Source organism: Pan troglodytes, chromosome 3 (genome assembly GCF_028858775.2).
Source record: "Pan troglodytes isolate AG18354 chromosome 3, NHGRI_mPanTro3-v2.0_pri, whole genome shotgun sequence".
Taxonomy (NCBI): domain Eukaryota; kingdom Metazoa; phylum Chordata; class Mammalia; order Primates; family Hominidae; genus Pan; species Pan troglodytes.
Genome location: NC_072401.2, coordinates 40,545,643 through 40,571,587, shown reverse-complemented (window position 1 = coordinate 40,571,587; position 25,945 = coordinate 40,545,643). Strand labels below are relative to the sequence as shown.

The following is a 25,945-nucleotide window of genomic DNA, read 5'->3' as shown; positions in this document are numbered from 1 at the left end:
GAGTATGTGTGTGTCTATTCATTCAGTATTGCCCCTGATAACTTTCTGTTCTCTGAGCAGCTGCTATATAGCTTTCTTTTTCCTGTGCTTGGAATTTGATTTTTCTTTTTTGAAGGCTGTAAATTCTACCTTTTTTCCCTTACATACACATATATATGTAGATACCCCCCCAATAATCCTAACTAGACCTTACGATTCATAAATTATGTTGCCACAACAGCTCGGTTTAGACAAATTTATAACAAATTTGTGAAATTAACAGAACTTTGAGACCCCTGTCTTTCACAGGACCTGCAGTCGCCTGGGAACCACCCTACCAGAAGTGAAAGTGACACTCTCTCGCTTCTGTTCCAAGTTCTGTTGCCATTGCTTGGAGCAGTCTGATTCTCTACCTGAAAGATGGTGTTTCAATCAATCTTGGTGAATGAGAGGAGAATATTTAGTGCATAACTGGAGTTGAGTGAAAGACAATATAGTAAATAAATGAATGATGTTTTATCATTTCAGAAAAATATAGTGATAACTTTAAAATCATTAGGCAGTATTAGGATATCTTATGGAACTGTATTTTATATCCAACTGTGAATAACAGGTAAGTAGAAAACAAATTGCAAAGATTCATTTATGGTCATTTTTAAATTTGATTACCCATTTAAATCCAGCAGCCAAGTGGTTTCAACAGACTTTCTACTTGAGGTGAAAATAATAACACTACAAACATATGGCAGAGCTTCGTACAAGCATTTCACTCACAGAGGAGTTTGTGTTTTCGAGGATGTAGGAAAAGATTTTCCAAGTGTGAAAACTAAATATATACAAGAGCAATACATTTTGTTATTAGTTAAATAAAATGTGTCTTTAAATATGGAATTCTTTGAAAAACTCACTTCATCGTCCAAAATTATGGAGACTATTTCACTTTTTTAATCAAAGATGGAATATTCATTACAGTTCCCCAAGGGATTTTCTAACTGGCCTGGGCAAGGAGTTCACTTGTAGAGTGTAGTTAGTGAAAACATCCAGTGGCCAAGCCTCATCAATAACTGTATCCAAAAGGAGACGCTGCTTGGGGTGTACCCAGAGAAAACACCAAGCTTTCCTGGCTTCCCGGCCCTCCCTCTCCCCATTAGTCTTTGGGGTGCATACATAAGTGTTGTGTGAAGTCTCTTGGGGTTTAGAAGATCTTGCACTCATTGATGGAGAAGAGCCTCCTTCTGTTTCGTCTCCTGGCCTGGTTGACGGCAGTTCGGACAGCGCACTCAAACACCTGCTGTACTCCCCGGTTGCTAAGGGCTGAGCACTCCAGGTAGCCCTTGGCTCTGACATCCTGGGCCAGTTTCTTCCCTTCCATGGCATTGACGCAGGAGGCCCTGTGGGGCCCCGTCTCCCGCTGGTCAGTCTGGGTGGCCACCACCAGCACAGGGGTACAGGGCAAGTTGCTCCTAATTTCACCAATCCACTTGTTCTTCAAGTTCAGGAATGAGTTATGGTTGGCCACAGAGTAGCACATCAGCACCACGTCTGCCTGCTGGTAGGACAGGGGCCGGATGCTTCTGAAGGCGTCATTGCCGGCTGTGTCCCAGAGGCCCAGGCTGATCTGGATGCCATCCATGAAGACGTCCACCCCTGTGTTCTCGTACACTGTGGGCTTGTAGGCCTCCGGGAAGGTCTCGGAGGTGAAGCGCACCAACAGAGAGGTTTTCCCCACAGCAGAGTCGCCCACCAACACGCACTTGATGGAACTCAGCATCTTCCCAGCCTGCTGGCCTACTCTCAAGTCCAGAATCCCAGGGAAAAGAGCCCTCAGTGGGCAGCTGCAGCACACGCCATTCAGCAAGGGGAATGCAAGCCAGGTAGGTCTGTGTCCTCAGGACCTCTGACGGCGATTTGCAGAATGTTACTTCTCCCTGCCCATCCAAGCACCGTCTGCTTTGAAAACCTCCAAAGCCTAGTCTTCAACTGGAACAGAAAGAGAAGGGGGAAAATGAAGTCTTTCTTTCTTTCTTGCCTTTTTTGAAGATAAGGGGCTTCCTCATTGGCAAACTGATTAAATGTGGGGTAATCTCAGTGTAGCCATCCAACCCCGCTTGTGCAATCCACTCTTCCCCTCACAGGGAGAGCTTAGATCTGTCTTCCCGCAACACACACACACACACACACACACACAAATGCCTCCCGGTCAAGAAGCAGAAGCTGACTTTATCTGTAAAATCACTCAAGCACTAAAAAACACAAGCAACTGCTCTGACTGCAACATGAAATAGACCTCAGTAGCAACCTGGTGTGTGAAGGAGAAGTTTCCAAACAGCTCTCTGTCGGCTTCTACTCCAAGAAGTGGCAAAGGCCCCGAGAGCGTTCTCCACGGCTTCAGTTTCTGATGGATCTAGCCACGTTGGAAACTGCAAGAAACAAGAACGTTATGAGCGACAGATACTATATGCATTTCTTTTTGTTTATTGACCAATCACACAGTCCTTGGTTTATGGGAATATGTGTTGTAATAGGGGAAAAGAAATTACTAGAACTCTAAAAATTTGCTGTGGTTTTTCCCTTGAGGTTTTTCCAAAAACTGGTAAGAGATGCAACAGACTGGCCTTAGAGTTATCTGCACCTGAAATCAGGCACTGTCACCTACACATGGCTTTGAGCACGCTGCTTGAACTCCACGCCTCAGCTTACACATCTGCAAGATTGTGATAAATTTAGGAACCACTTCTCAGAGATGCTGTGAGGATTAAGTTATTTCTTTCTTTTAACATTTTTGGTGGCCATCTGTGTATCCCGAACTCCGCTAGGCCCCTGGTTAAACAAAATAACTTGCTTGAAAGCAACCATATTCAGTGCCTGTCACTTAAACAGAGGACTGCATAAATGGGACAATCTGAATTTCATGAAAGGCCAAATAAATTCTCATTCAGTGCAGTGGGAAAGCTCCAGGCAATGAGCTCCGCCTTGGAGACAGTGTCGTGTCTGCTGTGGCACAATATCACAAGGCCAGCCCAGCTCCAGACGAAGGAAAAGTCTTTCAGACCAAAATTCAGAGTAAAGGTTATTCCTGCAACCTGGGCTTGTAACCTCCCCTCCCTGGCGATCTTCCTGACATGTGTCATGCAGGGCAATACAAAGCAAACCTACACGTCTGATTTAAACATAATTTTTAAGTCACTTCTCTAAATCCTGGCATTCCTTTCCAAAACATTTTTTTTTCTTTTTCTTTTTTCTGAGACAGGATCTCGCTCTGTCGCCCAGACTGGAGTGCAGTGGTGTCATCACAGCTCACTGCAGCCTGGACCTCCTGGGCTCAAGAGATCCTCCCACCTCAGCCTCCCGAGTAGCTGGGACTACATGTGTGTGCCACCACACTGGGCTAATTTCTTGCTTTTTTTGTAGAGACACAGTCTCACTATGTTGCCCAGGCTGGGGTTCCTCCTGCCTCAGCCTCCCAAAGTGTTGGGATTACAGGTGTGAGCCACCGCGTCAGGCTGCCAAGACATTTTTATCCTCGTCAACCCACCGTCCCTGTTGTTTAATTATACCTAATAGCCTTTGCAAATGAGTTAGCCATATAAATAATTCACATGATACATATTCATGTTTTTAAACACATGTAAGCCAGGTGACCTTGGCCAAATTACTTAACCTCTCTGAACCTTGGTTTTCTCATAAAAATGAAAATAAGAAAAGGACTTTCCTCATGTGATCACTGTAAGGATTCAGAATGTGAAGAGTCTGATTTAGCACAAAACCTGGCATCTGGGAATTATAGGAAGCCATCGAGTTATCCATTTCACTACTATCTGAAATGCCAAATCCTGAATGTCCATAGCGGAGGGACCACTTTGCCAAATGTTTACCTGGACTCTTTCTCCAGACTCACACCAGGTTACTGTCACACACCGTGGTCATGGACCCCATTTGAGACTAGACCTTTGAGGAAGGACTCCTTGAGGGCTCCACAGGCTTTGGTTAAACTTTAGATCCTTAGACCAAGAGGCAACTTAAATATATGCATTTGTGACTTAGTCCAGAGCCAAGACCTCTTAAGACATTTCTACATTTTATTTTTTTAATTTAATGTAATTATCTTATTTTTTATAAATAGAGTGGGGGTCTCATTATATTGCTCAGGCTGGTCTCAAACTCCTGAGCTCATGCAATCCTCCCACCTCAGCCTCCCAAAGTGCTGGGATTACAGGCATGAGCTACTGCACCTGGCCTTAAGTTTTATTTGACCCCAGTGTAGCAGGGCCAGAATTAGGAAAAATGTGCATGCTTCGGGCATTTATTTATTTTAATTTTATTTTTTTGAAATGGAGTTTTGCTCTGTTGCCCAGGCTGGAGTGCAGTGGCTCGATCTCGGCTCACTGCAACCTCTGCCTCCTGGGTTCAAGCAATTCTCATGCCTCAGCCTCCCGAGCAGCTGGGACCACAGGCATGCACTATCACACCCAGCTAATTTTTGTATTTTTAGTAGAGACAGGGTTTCACCGTGTTGCCAAGGTTGGTCTTGAACTCCTGACCTCAAATCATCCACCCGCCTTGGCCTCCCAAAGTGCTGGGATTACAGGCGTGAGTCACCACACACAGCCACTGGCCACCTTTATTTATTTTTTGAGACAGAGTCTTGCTCTATCTCCCATGCTGGAGACAGAGTACAATGGTGGTTCACTGCAGCCTCTACCTCCCAAGTGATCTTCCCACCTCAGCCTCCCAAGTAGCTAGGACTATGAGCACTCACCACCATGATCAGCTAATTTTGTTTAGTTTGTGTAGAGACAAGGTCTCACTATGTTGCTGAGGCTGGTCCCGAACTCCTGGGCTCAAGTGATCTTCTCGCCTCAGCCTCCCAAAGTGTTGGAATTACAGGCATGAGTCACCACACCCAGCCCTTTTGGTTATTTAAATAAACTTTCCAATAAACTGACTGAGCTAAAGCCAAATTTCCTGAGTGAATATCTGCAAAAGGAAACTAATAAGGCATAATTGTTAAGGTCATAGGCTTTAAAGTCAGGTGGACCTGGCATTGAATCTGAGCTGCCCAACCGACTACCTGTGTGACGAACTTGGAAGATTTTCTTAACCTCCTTAAGCCTCAGTTTCCTCCTCTGTAAAATCAATGTAATAATATTATATCTGTATCACAGGTTGTTGAGAGTATTAAGTGTGCTTAGAGCTGAGAGTGCAAAATTCTTTTTTTTTTTCTTGAGACGGAGTCTCGCTCTGTTGCTCAGGCTGGAGTGCAGTGGTGTGATCTCAGCTCACTGCAACCTCCAACTCCCGGGTTCAAGTGATTCTCCTGCCTCAACCTCCCGAGTAGCTGGGATTACAGGCACCACCACCACGCCTGGCTAATTTTTGTATTTTTAGTGGAGATGGGGTTTCACCATGTTGGCCAGACTGCTCTCAAACTCCTGGGCTCAAGTGATCTGCCCACCTTGGCCTCCCAAAGTGCTGGGATTACAGGCGTGAGCCACTGTGCCTGGCCTAGAGTGCAAAATTCTTAGCAGGTGCATAATATAAACACATTGTATGTACATAGTAAACACACAGTAAGTAGTCCCTATTAATAACATTCTCAAATTACAATTACTAAATATAATGATAAACAGTTATTAACTCTAAGTAGGGAATTTAAAGTAGCACAAAAGAGGTTTCTCCAGCAAAGGGTGTTCTGTGTGTCTCATACCCAGACATGGCTACAAAAAGAGAAAGAAAGAGAGAGACTCCTGTCTAAGCTTTGCTACCTAGAGAGTCAGAAAGGAGAAAAAGTCTCTGTTCAATCAAGTGACCCTCATGTGCCAGCCAGTTCTGACCCCAAGTGGCCCATCAAGTCAGCTTTCAGGGCCTCAGTTTCCCAAACTGTAAAGCAGTTTCTGATAGTTTTATTAAAACTGAAGCCAAATTAGGCACATTTATTACCTGCTGCAGTGAATACGAAAACAAACCACCGCATCATTGTGCGGCAGTAAAGATGGATGATAAGCCTTGAGGAAGGGAGGAGCCTTGGCAGATGCCTAAATATGGAGCTGTGGGAGGAGGGGAGGTAGGGGAGGAGCTGCAGTCCAAGGCAGAGCCATACCCTATAAGGACATGACAGATAATCTTCAGAATGGGTCACATGTGTCCAGGAGTGAGCTGCCGCGGGTTACATCATCAGCATGTGAGTCTGATGGGCTTGAATTCAGCGGAATTTCTCCTAAAGAAATTCTCCCTAAAAGGGCTTCTGGGTGAAAAACAGTGAGTCTTCCGTGGTATTTCCCAAGTGGCTAACTGGCAAGAGTGGCCCAAGTATGTCTCTTCGTACGGAAGAGTTACGAGAGTGTCATGGGTGATGACACTGAGTGGCCCTCCAGGCCGTTCTTCTCAGGCCTTGAATCAGATAGAATTAATGAGCCTTCACCTCCAGAGCCTCCGGGGTCTCCATAATTTGATGCTCTTGCCCTTTTTCCTCTTTCTACCATTTTCATAGAAAAGGGTCCCTCAACAGGCCTCCAGGGTTCACACGCACAGAGACAGAGGAGGGAAGGGAGGCTTCACGTTGCAAAAGCAACAGAGTTGGGCCCTTCTGCCCACTCTGGCAAAGAGACCAAGACAGACACAAGTGAGGGATTAGGGGAAGAGACATCCTAACCCATTTCCTCCTCCGGAGAACTGAGGGCTGTTCAGTAGGAAATCCTGGTTTCCTTTCGGCCTCAATTCTAACGGCCATGCTAACAGACACCAATTCTCCACCTGACGCCCTCCACAGGCTCGCTCTGTGCCATCCTATTGGCTGGAAAGACCTGCTCTTCACCCAGCCCCCAACTCCCACTCCTTCTGGAAAGCCTTCCTTGACCACCAGTGCTCCCCAGCCCCTGCCAGATCAGATGCCCCCGCCAGATCAGATGCCCCCTGCTGTGTTCCCAAAATACCTCTATGTACATTTGACATGGAAACCACCACTCTGATGAAATGGCTCGTCTTCTCAGTTGTAAAATGGAATCAGATTTGCCCTGCCCTCTTCACTGGGAGCTCATACGGATCAGGTGGAAATGATAACAATACAGAAATAATTTCCGTTTGTACTTTTACAATACTTTGTACATTTGGAAATGCTCTCTTCTTGGTTTTGCGAGAAAGTCTTTTTAGAACAATACATCATAATATAGAGCTAAAGTGAAATTATGACTATTATTAACCGACTGTTATTATTGCAGGTTTGAAGTTAGCTGGGCTTTGGTGGAGGTAGCTTACTTCAAAATGCTGACGGAATCCTCAGCTGTCTTTTTTTAAAAATATGAGTCCGTCGCCAGTTGGGGATGACCTATCAACTACAGAGAATACATCTAAATGTCATCCTCCTCAAGGAGCTTCGGACAAAGGACCTGTGCTGGTAGCAGCTGATTCATTCACTAAGGAAATTGACTCCACCATGAATCTAACACAATTAAATGGCCAGGAAGTCACCATGCTCCTCAGCAACCCATCTCTAGCCAGCACCTTCAATAGCCCCTTTATAGCCTAGCAGGGACATCACAGCAAAAGCAGGCCTTTCTCAGGATGGGTGAGGCCATGGGGGTTCCCCAGCTGGGAAGTGGGGCTGAGTGCTTTGTTCTTTTTTTTTTTCTGAGACGGAGTCTCACTCTGTCCCCCAGGCTTGTATGCAGTGGCACGATATTGGCTCACTGCCGCCTCCACCTCCCGGGTTCAAGTGATTCTCCTGCCTCAGTCCCCTGAGTAGCTGGGACTACAGGCATCCATCACCATGACCGGCTATTTTTTTGTATTTTTTAGTAGAGAAGGGGTTTTGCCATGTTGGCCAGGATGGTCTCGAATGCCTGACCTCAGGTGATCCACCCACCTCGGCCTCCCAAAGTGCTGGGATTACAGGCGTGAGCCACCTTACCCAGCCAGTGCTTTGTTCTTGTGGGGAAAGGGAAGCAATTCCAAAAACCTTAAGCAACTTTAGAAAAAAAAGGTGTAACCATCTCTAAACTTTTTCACTCCAAAACCTTACTAGTTTTCACTATCTAACAAATAGACACTTGTATATATCTTCTAAATATTTTTCAGATTTAAGCTTTTTAAAATTTCAACATTGTCTACACACTGGCTAGATTTCAGCTAAATAGATTTCCACGGTTTCGACAATTCCTAACTGCACACCTATTCCTCACTGTCTTTGGGTTAGTTCCGTATTTCACCATAATTAGCTATATATGTGTACATAAGTGTATGTGCAGAGATATAACTTTACATACGTAAGGTATAGGTAAGTTATTTATTTATTTTTTTTAATGGAGTCTCACTCTGTCGCCAGGCTGGAGTGCAGTGGCACGATCTCAGCTCACTGCAACCTCCACCTCCCGGGTTCAAGCAATTCTCTTGCCTCGGCCTCCCAAGTAGCTTGGGACTACAGGAGCACACCACCACGCCCAGCTAATTTTTGTATTTTTTTAGTTGAGATGGGGTTTCACCATGTTGGCCAGGATGGTCTCGATCTCCTGACCTCGTGATCCACCCGCCTCAGCTTCCCAAAGTGCTGGGATTACAGGCATGAGACACCGCAGCCAGCCAGTAAGTTACTTTTATGGGGGATGATTTTCTTGGGAATGTGTATATTCACAAGTGTGACATTACTGGGTCAATGGGTCATTTTGTGACTTGATTTTACATTTATTGAACATCTTCCAAGTACTATACTGAGTACTTTGCACATATTATTTATTAATTGTTTTATTCATGTCCTTTAAAAAAGACATTTACTTAGGGTGTCCTGTGTGGCAGGCACTGTAACAGGTTCTGAGGAAATAATCGTGAACAAGAGATGCTGTATTTTAGAGATTATCATGTCACAATCACAGAGGCTTCAAGAGGTTGGCAATCTTGCCCACAGTCACACAGCAAGGAATGGCAGAGGCAAAGTTAGACCCAACTAGAGTCTGACTTCAAAGCATTGGCAGCTCCAAGTGTCACCAACACACACTGTAATTCCCATCAGCCTTCTCCAAGACATCTCAAACAAAGTTGTTTTCTATGCAGACCCAGTTTCAAGACATTTTTCCTAGCCACCCCTTTTTTTTTTCTTTTTTTCTTTTTCTTTAAGACAGGCTCTTACTCTGTCTGCCAGGCTGGAGTGCAGTGGCACAATCACAGCTCACTGCAGCCTGGACCTCCCGGGTTCAAACAGTCCTCCTGCCTCATTCCTGAAGAGCTGGGACTACAGTTGCGTGCTACTATGACCTGCTAATTATTTTTATTTTTTATTTTTGTATAAACAAGGGTCTCACTATGTTGCCCAAGCTGGTCTCCAACTCCTGGGTTCAAGCAATCCTCTTGCCTCAGCCTCCCAAAGTGCTGGGATTACAGGCATGAGCTACTGCCCTAGGTTATACCCAGCTCTTCAGACCAGGTCTCTACTCCTATTCTCTTCCTGAAAATAAACCAGTTCTTGCTTTTTATTTTTTTTCTTTTTTCTTTTTTTTTTTTGAGATGAAGTTTCGCTCTTTTTGCCCAGGCTGGAATGCAATGGCGCAATCTCAGCTCACTGCAATCTCCACCTCCTGGGTTCAAGTGATTCTCCTGCCTCAGCCTCCCGAGTAGCTGGGATTACAAGGTGCATGCCACCAAGCCCAGCTAATTTTGTAATTTTAGTAGAGACGGGGTTTCACCATGTTGGCCAAGCTGGTCTCAAACTCCTGACCTCAGGTGATCCGCCCACCTTGGCCTCCCAAAGTGCTGGGATTACAGGCGTGAGCCACCATGCCCGGCCCAGTTCTTGATGTTTTAAAGGACATCTGTTGCTTCCTGATCTGGATGCTGGTTCCACAAGTGTGTGCAGTTTGTGAAAATCCACCAAGCTGTATACCCACATGGTGTTCACTTTCCTGTATGTAGATAAAACTTCAATAAAAAGCATTTTTAAAAATAAGGTTACCACCTTTGTGGTGAACATCTTCTCAAGTGGCATTTTATCTTAAGTTTTACTTGCAAGAATTTATTTCACCAATCTGAATCCTATCTTAATAATTCCCCCTACTGTGTTGCTAATTGCTACAAATAATCACCAGATTTTCTCTCAAAACCACAGAAAGAAATCGTTTTTAAGTCAGTGTACTTTCATGCATAGATCATCTCTGTTTGAAACAGATTTTGTTCTGAAAGTTTGTTTGCAAGATGCTGGTTTGCTTGGCCAGGCACAGTGGCTCACACTTGTAATGCCAGTGCTTTGGGAGGCTGATGTGGAAGGAACACTTGAGGCCAGGAGTTCAATGCCAGCCTGGGCAACATAGCAAGACCCTGTTTCTACAAAAAAAAAAAAAAAAAAAAGATGCTGACTTGCAACTTTTAACATAAGTTCACCAGAATAAAAAATGTTAAGCAGTATTTATATTCCTAAGCCTGAAGCATATTAAACCCCTTTATAGTTGAATTAAAACAAAACATTGCCAAGTCCTGAAGCCTTTTATTATTTCAACATATTAAGCTCTGAAGCCTCTCTGAGCCGTGTGTCCTGCCCTCTGGTCCCCAACCACACCAGGACCGTGGTCCCCTTCCCCTCCTCTGGTCCAGCAACTCTGCCCTGACTGGTCTCTTCCACTCCCAGGAGCACAATCAAGGAATCGTTGCCTGAGGTCTAGAGTTCTTAGTCTGGTTCAATTTCAGAGTCAAATACAAGACTAGCCAGCTAGGCAACTGCCCAGAGCACACTTAGAAACTCATCTCAAAACTAAAGTGATGGGGAAATGCATTTCCTACTTCTTTTCTCAAGATAGTTGGAATAGCCTGAAAAACTGCTTGGAGTTGAGGGTGCAACCCCAAGAGGTGTGCTCAGGGAAGGACACGTGGTCTCTGAACTTCTTTTAGGGAATGTGGATCTTGTTTACCAAAGGACTCGTGTTTTCTCAGTTGGGTATCCATGTTTGGGGCCTGAACTGAACTGTTCTAGGAAAAAGACAGCAAAAAGGCAAATCATGCCTATCTAATCATTCTATAATGTCACGATGCTATAAAGTAAGGTTGTCAAACTATGGCCCATGCATGGCTGAATCCAGCCCGCCACCTGGTTTTGTAGGGCCATAAATTGAGAATGGTTTTTACATTTTTATTTTATTTTATTTTATTTTTTATTTTATTTTATATTTATTTTATTTTATTTTATTTTATTTTATTTTATTTATTTTTTTATTTGAGAGGGAGTCTTACTCTGTCGCCCAGGCTGGAGTGCAGTGGCATGATCCCGGCTCACTGCAACCTCTGCCTCCCAAGTTCAAGCGATTCTTCTGCCTCAGCCTCCCAAGTAGCTGGGATTACAGGTGGTTTTTACATTTTTTAATGGTTGAAAAAAATCCAAAGGAGGAAAATATTTTATGACATGTGAAAATTATACGAAATTCAAGTTTCAGGTTTCACAAATAGCATTTTATTGGAACACAGTCATGCCCATTCATTGACATGTTGCCTATGACTGCTTTCTCACTGCAACATAAAGTTGCAACCAAGCCTAAAATATTTTCAATTTGGTCTTTACACAAAAAAGTTTGCCAACCCCTACTAGACAGAAAGGTAGTTCAGAGTAAGAAGGGGCACGTAGACCTGGGGTCAGGCAGGCTTGGGTTTGGCTCCAATGTCTGCCACTTAAATGTGTGACCTTGGGGCAATTACTTAACCTCTCTGAGCTTCGGTTCCTTTGACAACAAAGTCAAATATGCATAGTGTCTACAGCACGGACTCTGGAACCATACTGCCTTTCAGCCCCACTGGCTATGTGATCTCATAAAGGTCACTTAACTTCTCTAAGCCCCTCTTCCCTAATTGTAAATAGGCAATAATAATGGTACCTACCTGGTGTGAGTTGGTTGATGGTATTATTTTTAATAATAAAAATAAAAATAAAATAATGATACCTACCTTACAAGGTGGCTGTACAGAATTAAATGGGTAGTGCATGTAAACCACATTGAATAGTGCCTGGCACAGAGTGAGTACCGTAGAAGTATTTACCATTATTATAATTTACCTTGAGGGGCTGTCGTAAGATGGTTCTGAGCTAGTGTATGTCATGAGCCTAAAACAGTGCCTGGAACAAAACAGGTACTAGCAAATAGTAGCTGCTATGATGATGATGATATGAACCAGTACTACAGACACACAGGAGAGGGAGCATTAATTCTCGAGATGGGAGAAAGGAGTGGTGATTTGGGAGCCCCGCATTTAAAAGGTGACAGCTGATCTGTAGGATGAGTAAGATTTTGATAAGCAACAGAGAAGAAAGGCTTTGGGGGTGGGGAGAAGCATGTGCAAAGGCCCAGGGGCATGAAAATACATGTTTGATTTGGGGAAGTAGAAGAAGTTCAGGGAGGTTGCACTGTGGGCTGCTCAGTGGGGAGCAGGAAGTGGCCGGTGGAGGGATTATGGGAGATGAGCCTGTGATTTTATACAATCCAAGGTTGCCTTCTGCTCATCAGCAGCCAAAGCACACTATTAGCTCCAGCTGACTCCAGTTAAAATCGGTTAACAGCCAATTAAAATCCCTGGGTCTTTAGCACATAAAATGTTACTAGTCAGGCACAGTGGCTCCTGCCTATAATCCCAGCACTTTGGGAAGCCAAGGCAGGAGGATCACCTGAACCCAGGAGTTCAAGACCAGCCTGGGCAACATGATGAGACCCCCCCCCCCACCAACCTCCAGTGCCTCACCACCAAGTCTACATTAAAAAAAAAAATTAGCCAGGCATGGTGGAGCATGCCTATAGTCCCAGCTACTTGGGAGGCTGAGGCAGGAGGATTACTTGAGCCCAGGAAGCTGAAGCTGCAGTAAGCCATTATCACACCACTGCACTCCAGCCTGGGCAACAAAGTGAGACCCTGTCTCAAAAAATAAAAAAACTGTTACCAATCCATTCTCTTTTAACTTAAATGTTACTAACCTCTTTGAGCACCTACTCTGTGTCAGGCATTGAAGCCAAGTTAAAGAAAACACAGCTTCTGCCTTCAAAAAAACTTACAGTCTAATGGCAACACCAGACATAAACTTCAGCAAGGAACTGAGGGAGGAACAAATAAAGTGCCAACAAAGGGAAAAAGGTGCTACCTGCAACTAGCAGGAATCAAGGAAGGCTTTGTGGAGGCCATGATATTAGAACATGACCCTTAAAACCACTGAGCTTGAGATGCACAGAGAAGAAAGAGAAACATGAGCAATGAAGGAAAAACCTAGGGCACCTAGAAGGGTGAGAGGCAGCTCAGTTGGGCTAAAAGGCGGAGCCCAGAACGGGAGATCAAGCTGGGCTGTAGGAAGCTCATTCTTGTGGCAGGTTAGGCTGGATTGCAGGTGGGAAAGACCAAAGAGGCAAGTGGGAGGCTCCTGCCATTGGGATCAAGGATCACTTTATCCAGAGCAGATGCTGTGAGACAAGAAAGAGGGAGAGAAGCCCCAGCAACATCCACGAGGTGGAACTGACACGCAGGCCTGAAACAAGGTGATTCTGAGGCTGTAGGCCTGGGGGCCTGGGAGAAGCTGCTGGCAAACATAGGCAGCACCAGAGGAGAGAGACAGATCTGTGAGATCCATGAAGAGGTGGGTGTTTCCCACTGGGGGGCCTGCTGAAGAGACAGAGCGCTTTCAGGAGAGCCACAGGCTGCCGTCGTATGACAAGGCTATCGTTTACTGAATGAAGGGGAAGAGAAGTGGGGTAGCCAGGGTCATCTTCCTCTCCCATGAGCTTTGACATGAAATCTTTAGCTAGAAACATGTTCTCTTCTATGTTATGTATAGCAAAAAAAAAAAAAATCACCTAAGAATAGGTGGGTCTTGCACAAACCAATTTGCTCCTATATTGAAATCCATTAACATAACATCGTACGGGTCTATTCACGGACACAGGAAAAGGCTTCCTAAGCTAAATGGGTGGAAAGCAGGTTTCAAAATGGCAGGTTTCAAAATGGCCTGTACAGGAGATTCCAGAGCTGTGAAAATGTCTAGAGTGGTGCCCACTGGCTTGTCTCTGGGTCCTGGGGTTGTATGTGATTCCCATTTTCTTCTCCTTGCTTAAGTGCATTTAAAAATGTGTCCACGATACGCATGTGCTATTTGCGCAGTTTTGAAGAAGTGCTTCCTGTATGTTGTTTTGTCTTTTTAATGTGGTCTCAGAAGGGAACAAAAAGGCTGGGCTGGTCCCTTGAAGCTACAGAAAATTTCTGTGAATCCCTATCAGTGACTCTGAAAATTTTTCTAGGTCTACACTGCTGAATTCGTTTACAATTCCTAGAAGCACTAACTCCAACTTCTGATTCCCTTTTAAAGGTCTGTTTCATTCTCTCCTCCTTGCAAAGGAAATGAGCAAAGCTGAATAATTCTGCCTCCTGAATCACAGCTGTTCATAGCTATCCTCAGCCCCAAGCCACCTCTTCTTTCTTCTTACTCATAAGAGTTTTAAAAGTCCAGGCTGAGAGCCAGGCGCGGTGGCTCACGTCTGTAATCCCAGCACTTTGGGAGGCTAAGGGGGGTGGATCACTTTTAGTAGAGATGGGGTTTTGCCATGTTGCGGATAGTCTTGAACTAGCCGCAACATGGCGAAACCCCATCTCTACTAAAAACACAGACAAAAAAAATTAGCTGGGCCTGGTGGCCTGTGCCTGTAGTCCCAGCTATTCGGGAGGCTGGGTCAGGAAAATCGCTTGAACCTGGGAGGCAGAGGCTGCAGTGAGCTGAGATCACACTACTGCACTCCATCCTGGACAACAGAGGGAGGCCTGGACTCAAAAAAGTCCAGGCCGGGTGCCATGACTCACACCTGTAATCACAGCACTCTGGGAGGCCAAGGCAGGTGGATCACTTGAGGTCAGGAATTCTAGACCAGCCTGGCCAACATGGCGAAACCCCGTTTCTACTAAAAATACAAAAATTAGCCTGTCATGGTGGTTAATAATCCCAGCTACTCAGGAGGCTGTGGCAGGAGAATCGCTTGAACTTAGGAGGCAGAGGTCGCAGTGAGGGGGGATCGTGCCACTGCACTCCAGCCTGGATGGCAGAGTGAGACTCTGTCTCAAAAAAAAAAGAAGTCCTTTTTATATTCTTTTAGATATTCAAATAAATATGAATATGGCCTGGGTATTAGATGACATTTAAGAACTATTGCTAATTTTGTTAGGTGATAACTGTATTGTCAGGCCCTTATTTATCAATCAATTTGTCAATTGTATTTTAAGGCCCTTATCTGATACAGATGTTGATGTATTGATGAGGAAAATCAATAAGATGTCAGGGATTTATTTTATATTATTCCAGAAAACAAGCAAAAACAATGGATCAAGTAAGATTGGAAAAGTGTTAAGAACTATTGAGGTTGAGTGGTGGGTATACAGGGGTATATTAGCCTATTCTCTCCTCTTTGGTGTAGCTTCAAAACTTTTCGTGTTAAAAGTTTTAAAGGGTGGGGGCTTTTGTTTTCTTTCTTTCTTTTTTTTTTTTTTGAGATGGCGTTTCACTCTTGTTGCCCAGGCTGGAGTGCAATGGCGAGATCTCAACTCACTGCAACCTCCACCCCCAAGGTTCAAGCGATTCTCCTGCCTCAGCCTCCCGAGTAGCTCGGACTACAGGCATGCGCCACCATGCCAACTAATTTTGTACTTTTAGTAGAGATGGGGTTTCTCCATGTTGGTCAGGCTGGTCTCAAACTCCCGACCTCAGGTGATCCACCCTCCTCAGCCTCCCAAAGTGTTGGGATTACAGGTGTGAGCCACCGCGCCAGGTCCCAAGCTGTAGTTTTATTTTTACTCTCTGGTTATAGAGAAAATGCAGAAAAGCATCACCAAAAGAGAAAAGTATACTTTATGCTATAGTGACTTTTTCAAGTATTTGAAGGCATGTTCATGGAAGTGGCAAAAGGATGACAGCACAGAGGCTTAGAGCCTGCCTCCTGGTGGAGGGATATGGAAGAGGAAAGCCACAGTCCTGGGTAAGGATTCCCAGACAAGTCAGGGAAGAAAACCTTGCGCTTCAATACAGACTCTACCTGCAACTCAGTAAGACATCACTATCTATTCCTGGGAAGTAAGGGCCATCTCTAGAACATAAGCCAAAGGAGGCCAAAGGAGGCCCCTGAGATGACCCAAACTCAACTTTCTAACTGGTATCGTTACCTTCACTAACTTCCCTTGGCCCTCCCTGGGTAGAATTCTGCAGACTTAGCTCTTTGCAAAAGAACAAACGTCATAATGAAAATACCTTAAAAAGAAAAGAAACTCAAGAGTGAAAATGCATTACCCACACGAAACCAGATGAGAAGTCAAAGTACCTCTGAGAGTGAGGAAGACCCTCTGCCCTGGGGGTTCTTGTTGTCTGAAAAGGTGAGGGGGCTTTGGAGGTTTCTATCTTAGTATTTTGTGTTTTCCCCTTAGACGTAAACGTAGCCTTTGTCTGTGAAAATATGAAATCTGCCTGATGTCTGGATAGACCTCCACCAAGTCCAGGATACTTCCCAGCTGTAAAGCGCCATCTCTGACTAAGAAAACCATCACATCTCAAGGTTTCCCCCATCCCCAACCCCAGAACCACCAACCACCACCACCATCCAACACACATATTTAAGCCATTGGTGGTGGACAGCATTTCCTGCTTTTACTTGCTGGTCCAAACAGATTGAAGATGACCTCCCTATTCTAACTTCTCTCCTCATTTTTTCCAGACCATTTCTATATATCCTATTTTCTGATTATAAAAGTAGTACATACACATTATAGAACATTTCGAAAACACTGATCCAAAGAAGATAAAAATCAGTTACCACCTAGAACCAAAAGCTGTAAAATATTAGCATACATTTTTCTGGGGTTTTTTATTCAGTGCATCATTTTTTTCCAAAACTAAGAATACCATACTTTATATGCGGTTTGGCATCTTGTTTTTCTTAATTTAACATTTAGGTCTTAATTTAACATTCTATGTCAAGATTCTTGACATAGAAAATGGCTGCATAAAATTTCATTATGTAAATACAGCATCATTTATTTAACCAATTGCCTACTGTTGGATAGTTTAATAATTCCTTATTTTCACTATAGCAACATTGAGTGAATATTTTTAATATAAATATATGATTATTTCTTTAGGATAAATAGATATGAGAGCAACTGCTGGAACAGAAGAGATAAAAAATTGAACCAATGTATATTCCATGTATGGGCCTATCACTGCATCTCTCTATCAACTCTCACTGGGTATAATATTTGCAAGTTTGATTTTTTTTCATTTGCATTTCATTTACAACTGGTGAAGATTAAAATTTGCTCATCTGTTTCTTGACGACATATATTTTTTCTTTTGTAAGTCATCGGTTTTACCTACTTTTCCAGCAAGACGGTCATTGTTTCTTAATGACTTTTAAAATCCTTTTAGAGATTAAGGATATTAATCTTTTCTGATTAAATGTGTTGCAAATATATATATATAGTGCCCAGGTATTCTGGGAATTCCCCAAATTCCTGGTACTCCCCCTTCACTGAGCAAAACCTAAACAGAATGTAAAGTAGCATGTTCCCTGCTGCGGAAAAAAAACTCAGCATGATGAGATGCCTGAAAGGTCATCTATTTCAACATACTCATTTCTCCCATGAGGAAACCAAGGACTTGAGAGAAGTGGTTAAGCTGCTGGGGGCCCACACGAGGCCCAGAAACTGAACCAGCTGAGTCAGCACACTTTCCATCTACACAGGATTTTTTCAGATACACATTATGCCTACATTGTATAGCCCATACTTAATTTCCTTAATATTTTAAGCACAATGCTCATATAGCTAGATAGACATGCCAAATTATTCACACAGTAGCAACCTTTATTTCTTTGCCTTTTTCCCACAGAAAGATTTTATTGTGTACTGATGGCTTTTTACTCAAAAGGTAGCTGTCAATGTTTTTTGTTTGTTTGTTTTTGTTTTTGTTTTTTGTTTGCTTGTTTTCAGAGTCTCACTGTCACCCAGGCTGGAGTGCAGTGGCAAGATCGGCTCACTGCAACCTCCACCTCTCAGGTTCAAGTGATTCTCGTGTCTCAGCCTCCCGAGTAGCTGGAATTACAGGCATGCACCACCACACCCGGATAATTTTTGTATTTTTAGTAGAAACGGGATTTCGCCATGTTGGCCAGGCTGGTCTCGAACTCCTGACCTCAAGGGATCCACCTGCCTTGGCCTCCCAAAGTGCTGAGATTACAGGCGTGAGCCACCACACCCAGCCACAGCTCCCAGTTTTAATATAAAAATACTTTTTAAACACCTGTTCCCTTTCTCATCCACTTCCTTCGAGATGGATCATCTCTTTTTAGGAGAAATCATTAAGCTTTCCAGCATTCTCTAGAAGTAGGATAACCCCTTAACTTGCAGATTGCTTAAGCTATAAAAGAAGTCAAGGCATTTAATAATTTGTTCTGGATATGCAGCCCAGAGCACTGGAAGGAGTGAGGTGATTTAGTTTTAGTTTCAATGTGTAAGGCTGCCGATATGCAATTGTTTGCAAAGGGCCCATGTTGTGGAGTTGACAGTCACAGTTAGATATTTTTTTCTTTTTCTTTTTTTTTTTTTTTTTTTTTTTTTGAGATGGAGTTTCACTCTTGTTACCCAGGCTGGAGTGCAATGGCGTGATCTCGGCTCACCACAACCTCCGCCTCCTGGGTTCATGCGATTCTCCTGCCTCAGCCTCCCAAGTAGCTGGAATAACAGGCATGCGCCACCACGCCCAGCTAATTTTGTATTTTTAGTAGAGATGGGGTTTCTCCATGTTGGTCAGGCTAGTCTTGAACTCCCAACCTCAGGTGATCCGCCCACCTCAGCCTCCCAAAGTGCTGGGATTACAGGCATGAGCCACCGCACCCAGACAGTCACAGTTAGATTTTCATCTCCCTTGCTGAGCAGCAGTATAACCTTGGGCAAGTCACATAACTACAACTGCAAAATGTGAATTAATCATGCATCGTTTGCAGGATTTTTTTTTAAGGCAACTGAAAAGAATCTATCTCCCATGCCTAGATGAATGCCTGGCCCTTAGCAGATAAGGATAACAATAAACACATTTGCCAGACGCTGTTTTAAGTGCTTTATAAAAATTACCTCCTTTAATCATTACAACAAGACTGCATGTGGTCAGTATCATCTTTGTCTCATTTTACAGCTGGGGGAAGTAGGGCACAGAGAAGTGAAGTACCTTGCCCAAGATGACAAGCTAATGAGAAGAGATGCTGGGGTTCAGACTCTGGCAGTCCAGCCTCTGAGCCCATTCATAGGTCTCTACCTCCCCTCTCCCTACCTCTCTCTTAGTGGGAGCCTGCCTATCCTTCAAACCTTGATGAAACTGAGCAATCCTAAAACAATGGCAGAGGGTGAGGAAGAAAGGCCGGAAATACATTTTTCTGCTGGTGGGTGATTTCCTTCTTACTACAAGCCTGATTTCTTACAGCATTTTAAAGATTCTTCCTCAATCAGACACTCTCACACACCATTTGATGAGCACAAGACCACCATCTTTGTAGAGGGCACTTGAACAGAATCCAGCGGCGTCCTTAGTGTATTTGACACCCACAACTGATCATCTATCAACCTCTCTCCTCTAGGTGACAAAATTATTTTCCTAGCAATGCGTAAGAATCAGGAACAGACTGTTTATTTTTTATTCCTTCTTTAGCTTTAAAACAAATAAGTTACTTTTTTTTTTTTAATTGAACTTTAAAAAAATCATTCAGGTCAGGTGTACTGGCCGACATCTATAATCCCAGAACTTTGGAAGGCCGAGGCAGGAGGATTGCTCAAGTCCAGGAGTTTGAGACCAGCCTGGGAAACACAGCAAGATTAGCCGGGTGTGGTGGTGCATGCCTGTAATTCCAGCTACTTGGGAGGCTGAGATATGAGAATCACTTGAACCTGGGAGGTGGAGGTTGCAGTGAGCCGATTTCGCCAGTGCACTCCAGCCTAGGTGACAAAGTGAGACTCTGTCTGAAAACAAACAAACAAAAAACAAAAATGAACAAACATCTCTACCAGAAAGTTCTTTTAATTAGTTGGGCATGGTAGCATGTACCTGTAGCCTTAGCTACTCAGGAGGCTGAGACAGGGAATGGCTTGAGCCCAGGAGATCAAGGCTGCAGTGAGCCATGATCACAACACTGCACTCCAGCCTGGGTGACAAAGTGAGACCCTGTCTCTAAAAAATAATAACAATAATTCAGTAAAATATTTCATGTATGAATTAAAATTTGCACTTACCAATCAGCATTAATTATACTTTGTAGTTTGCATTCTCCTTTGTTGTTTCAAATTTAAATACAAAACTCTGAGAGAATAACGGAATTGAGGTCACTCGAGTTCTGTTCCGGGGTTTCTACAATCACTGTGCTATCATTGTTTATGTCTAATCTGCAGCTTAAACTCAGGACTATGCTGTGCCATAGAAGCTGAAGATGCAACTTGGCCCCAAAGCTCTAGTGAAAGCTGTACACACCATTAAGAACTTACTCTGACTTTTTCACTGCCAGCGCATGGTGATAATAAAAAACAGACCCACACTGGTTTTATTACTGTTTTAAAATTCTATATAAATGATATACCCCCTTACTTCCTGTACTTAGGGGGGACCCCTTGCACCACTCCATCCTTTAAGTCCTTGCCAGTATCTATTAAACTTTTAAATGCGGAGACCTTTTAATCCAGCAATTCCAATTCTTTCAACACTTTGTACTGATGTGTCTACACAACTAGTCAAGATATGCAAGAATTTCCATTGCTACATTATTCACGACAGCAAAAAAAGAACTGGAAAGATCTGAAAGGTCCATTAAGAAGCAGGGGTTAAATTAATTATGCCGTATCCATTCGATAGAATCCACTCAGCATTAGAAGGAATTAGGTCAGCCTGTTCATATTGCCCAGGAAGGGTATGATATACAGACATACGTTAGAGATATCACGGGTTCAGTTCCAGACCACTGCAATAAAGTGAATCTTGCAATAAAGTGAGTCACACAGTTTTTTTTGTTTCCTAGTGCACATAAAAGTTATGTTGGCCAGGAGCAGTGGCTCGAGCCTGTAATCCCAGCACTTTGGGAGGCCGAGGCAGGCAGATCACCTGAGGTCAAGAGTTCAAGACCAGCCTGACCGACATGGAGAAACCCTGTCTCTACTAAAAATACAAAATTAGCCAGGCATGGTGGCACATGCCTGTAATCCCAGCTACTTGGGAGGCTGAGGCAGGAGAATTGCTTGAACCCAGGAGGCAGAAGTTGCAGTGAGCCAAGATTGTGCCATTGCACTCCAGCCTGGGCAACAAGAACGAAACTCCATCTCAAAAAAAAAAACAACAAGTTATGTTTACACTATACATGATGTCTAAAAGTATACATGGCTTAATTTAAAAATATTTTATTGCTTAAAAATGCTAACAATACAGCCTGGACAACACAATGGGACTCTGTCTAGATAAAAAATTTTTTTTAATTAGCCAGGTATGGTAATGCACACTTGTAATCCCAGCTACTCAGGAGGCTGAGGTGGGAGGATCACTTGACTCCGGGAGGCTACAGTGAGCTATGATTGCACCACTGCACTTCAGCCTGGGCAACAGAGCAAGACCCTCTCTGAAAAAAAAAAAAAAAAAAAAGCTAACAATCATCTGAGCCTTCAGCAAGTCCTAATCTTTTTGCCTCAATGTTGATGGCTGCCAATTGATCAGGGTAGTGGTTGCTGCAGGTTGGAGTGGCTGTGGCTATTTCTTAAAATAAGACAACAATGAAGTTTGCCACACTGATTGATTCTTCCTTTCATGAAAGATTTCTCTGTAGCATGAAATGCATTTTATCCACAGCAGAACTTCTTGCAAATTAGAGCTAATCCTCTCAAACCCTGCCACTGCTTTATCAACTAAGTTTATGTAATATTCTAAATCTTTTGTTACCATTTCAACAGTTTTCACAGTATATTCACCAGAAGTAGATTCTGTCTCAAGAAATTACTTTCTTGGCTCGTCTGTAAGAAGCAATTCCTCATACATTAAATTTTAACATGAGATTACAGACATTCAGTCCCACCTTCAGCCTCCTCTTCTAATTCTAGCTCTCTTGCTCCTTCTACCACATCTGCAGTTACTTCCTCCACTAGCATCTTAAATCCCTCAAGTCAGTCATGAGGCTTGGAATCAACTTCTTCCAAACTCCAGTTAATGTTGCTATTTTGACCTTCTGCCATGAATCACAAATGTTCTGAATGGCATCTAAAATGGTAGATCCTTTCAGAAGATTTTAAATTTACTTTGCCTAGATTCATCAAAGGAATCACTATCTATAGCAGCTATAGCCTTACAAAATGTATTCTTAAATAATAAGATTTGAAAGTTGAAATGACTCCTTGATCCATGGGTTGCAGAATAGATATTGTGTTAACAGGCATGAAAACAGCATTAATCTCCTTGTACATCTCCATCAGAGCTCTTGGGTGACTAGGTGCGTTGTCCATGAGCTGTAATATTTTGAAAGGAATCTTTTTCCTGAGCAGTAGGTCTCAACAGTGGGCTTAAATTATTCAGTAGACATTGCTGTAAATAGATGTGTTGTCATTCAGGCTTTAGTTGTTCCATTTATAGAGCACAGGCAAAGTAGATTTAGCATAATTCTTAAGGCCCTAGGATCTGTTGGAATGGTAAATGAGCACTGGCTTTACCTTAAAGCAACCAGCTGCATTAGCCCCTAACTAGACAGTCAGCCTGTTCTTTGAAGCTTTGAAGCCAAGCATTGACCTCTTACTAGCTGTGAAAGTCCTAGATGGCATCTTCTTCCAATAGAAGGCCATTTTGTTTCCATTGAAAATTCTATTGTACACTGTAGCCACCTTCATCAATGACCTTAGCTAGATCTTCTGGATAACTTGCTGTAGTTTATTCATCAGAACCTGCTGCTTCTCTTTATACTTTGGTGTTATGAAGATGGCTTCTTTCCTTAAACCTAGTGAACCAACTTCTGCTATCTTCATACTTTTCTTCTGCAGCTTCCTCACCTCACTCAACCTTCATAGAATTGAAGCAAGTTAGGGCCTTGTTCTGGATTAGTCTTTGGCTTAAAGAAATTGTATAGCTGGTTTGATCTTCTACCCAGACCACTAAAGCTTTGTCCAAGTAGTAAGGCTGTTTCACTTCCTTATCATTCATGTGTTCCCAGGAGTTGAACTTTTCATTTCCTTCAATAAATTTTCCTTTGCATTGACAACCTGGCTAACTGGCACGAGAGACCTAGTTTTCGGCCTCGCTCAGCTTTCAACATGCCTTCCTCATTAAACTTAATGATTTCTAGCTTTTGATTTAAAGTGAGAGACACATGACTGTTCCTTTCACTTAAACACTGAGAGGCCATTATAGGTTTATTAACTGGCCTAATTTCAATATCATTGTGTCTCAGAGAATAGGGAGGCCTAAAGGGAGGAAGAGAGGTGGGGGAACAGCCGGAGCAGTCAGAACACGTACAACATTTATCCATTAAGTTTGCTATCTTATATGGGCATGATTCATCATGTCCCAAAACAATTGCAATAGTAACATCAAAGATCACTGATCACAGATGACCATAACAGATACAATAATAATGAAAACGTTTGAAATATTTTGAGAATTACCAAAATGTGACAGAGCCATGAAGTGAGCATATGCTGTTGGGAAAATGGTGCTGATAGACTCACTCAACACAGAGTTGCCACAAACCTTCAGTTTGTATAAAATGCAATATCTGTGGAGTGCAATCAAATGAGGTATTCCTGTACTAGTAACTGAAAAAAAGCAACCAGTTGAACAATCTGGGAAGGGTTTTCCATTTATGTAGAAAGATAAATGTGCAAACTTAGTCTGGTGCGATCTATCTTCCCTTGCCGAGAAGGACATTGGCCCAGGCAGAGGAAAGGTCTCTGCAATGATGGGTAAATTGAGATTTCCTGGGAATTCTCAGCTCACCTTTCACATGTCCCTCTATAGAATAAATTGTACTAGGAACATAGCAGTTACTCCCTCAATTGCCTAAGGGAGAAGAGGAACAAAGAGGAATAATCTAAGAACACAAGTTTATTCAGATTTTCTTAATTTTTTCAATCTTCTTTTGAAATATAGACATATGTACTTTTTATACAGATAATATTGTAGATACACAGCAATAGGATAAAATATTTCCTTAGATGCTCAGCTTCTGATTAAGGATCAGAAAGATCAAGAAACTGAGCAAAACAAATATATAATGACCCTGAAACTACCAGGATATTCCAGAGCAAAATTCTTTTTTAATGGTTCAGTTCATTGCTTATGCATATATAGTGTTCTATTAACATGACATTTCAAATCCATAGAAGTCTAAAAAAAGTGACAGAATATCTGCCTTTAATTGTCTTTAAACTAGGCCTACTTTTAAGGAGCCTAATGGGGCAGAAGATAATAAAGAAAATGTTAATGTAGTTTAGACTAGGCTCAGAGGCTTAAAAAAGATTTTTTTTTACTTAGTTAATAATGTCTCTGATCCTCACTTTTTTTTCTCTATAGAAGAAATGATTTCATTTGGAGAGGTCATGCAATGGCCACACAAAGGCAGAATGGTGTGGCTGTACTTCATCACCATAAAGTACCATATAGCTAGGACCTCAGAGAATAAAATGCTAAATTAGAGAGAGGAGATGCAATGTTCTGCGTATAAATGACCTCACTCTCCGGTTCGTCCTGCAAAAAATTAAAATTTAAACAGCCAAGTTCTATAATAAAGGTAAATGCAAAATGCCAAGAGAACACTAAGGACAGAGTGTTAAAATCTTCCAGGGTGGTGGGGTGGGGAGGGGGAGAGGAGGAACATTTGAACTTGGTCTTGGAGGAGAGAAAGAAAATAGGACTGGTGGACCCCATGCAGGCAGAGGAAGCGGCTGGTGCCCAGGTGTGCACGTGGGTATTTGGAGAATAGACAGCTGGTTATGGTGGCTGAAGCACAGGTGGAAGATGATGTTGGAAAGGGACAATGGGGCCAATTTGTAAAAAGCCCTTTATGCCATATTAAGTATAAAATAACCTCCATCCAGCCGAGTTCTCTCTCTTTACTTTTCTCCTCGGCCCTGTCCCTGCTTTACCTAGCCAATGCAGTTTCTCATGCATTTTTCTGAAGCTATTACATTATTACATAAATTCACATGCTGTAAGTACGAATGCATATAATGATTACACACACATTTTTATATTCAAACAACAGCATACTACTTTGCTGCAATTTCTCCAGACTATGCAACATTGCTGACACTCTCCCTGGCCTTTCCTGCTTTGACAGCTTCAATCCTGCTGCTGTAAGCTTTCCTGCCCTGGCTCTTCCTGGTGAACTTCTACCCATCCCAGAGCCCAGCTCAGATGCTACCTCTTGTATGAGGCCTTCCCAATAAGCAATATATTTCTCCCTTATTTGAGCTCACATGTCATCTTTAAATGTTTTTACATTTTTTGAATAGTGATTACATGCCTATAGTAACATTTTAAAAGTATAAAAGTGAAAAATATACCTCCCTCCTATGGTGCCCAGGCCATTTTCCCAGAGGCAACCATCAGGCTAAGTTTCTCATGCATTTTTCCAAAGCTATTACATTATTACATGAATCCACATGCATATATATATATGAATGTATGTGTATAATTATCACACACACTTTTTTTTTTTTTTTGAGATGGAGTCTCACTCTGTCCCCAACCTGGAGTGCAGTGGTGCGATCTCGGCTCACTGCAACCTCCGCCTCCTGGGTTCAAGTGATTCGCCTGCCTCAGCCTCCCATGTAGCTGGGACTTCAGGCATGTGCCCCCATGCCCAGATAATTTTTGTATTTTTAGTAGAGATGGAGTTTCACCATGTTGGCCAGGATGGTCTCAAACTCCTGACTCCAGGTGATCCACCCGCCTTGGCCTCCCAAAGTGCTAGGATTACAGGCGTGAGCC

At 43.0% G+C, this 25,945-nt stretch overlaps 1 protein-coding gene and 1 long non-coding RNA gene across 13 annotated transcripts in view; one reads left to right on the top strand and one right to left on the bottom strand.

Moving 5' to 3' along the window:
- Positions 1-544: 544 nt before the first annotated feature.
- Positions 545-25,945, bottom strand: part of RHOH (ras homolog family member H) — a 52,129-nt gene continuing 26,728 nt past the window's right edge. For all 12 annotated transcript variants that reach the window (XM_063808737.1, XM_001143806.6, XM_063808740.1 and 9 more), the window contains 2 exons: positions 2,279-2,399; positions 545-1,959 (listed from right to left, as the gene is read on the bottom strand). In XM_063808737.1, coding sequence (XP_063664807.1) covers positions 1,175-1,750 — 576 coding nt within the window. In that variant the 5' untranslated portion in view covers positions 1,751-1,959; positions 2,279-2,399 and the 3' untranslated portion in view covers positions 545-1,174. The remainder of the gene's footprint in view (positions 1,960-2,278; positions 2,400-25,945) is intronic.
- LOC107974237 (uncharacterized) lies at positions 19,492-20,537 on the top strand. Its single transcript, XR_001716856.3, has 2 exons — positions 19,492-19,580; positions 20,386-20,537. It is a non-coding gene; the product is annotated as an uncharacterized LOC107974237 (long non-coding RNA).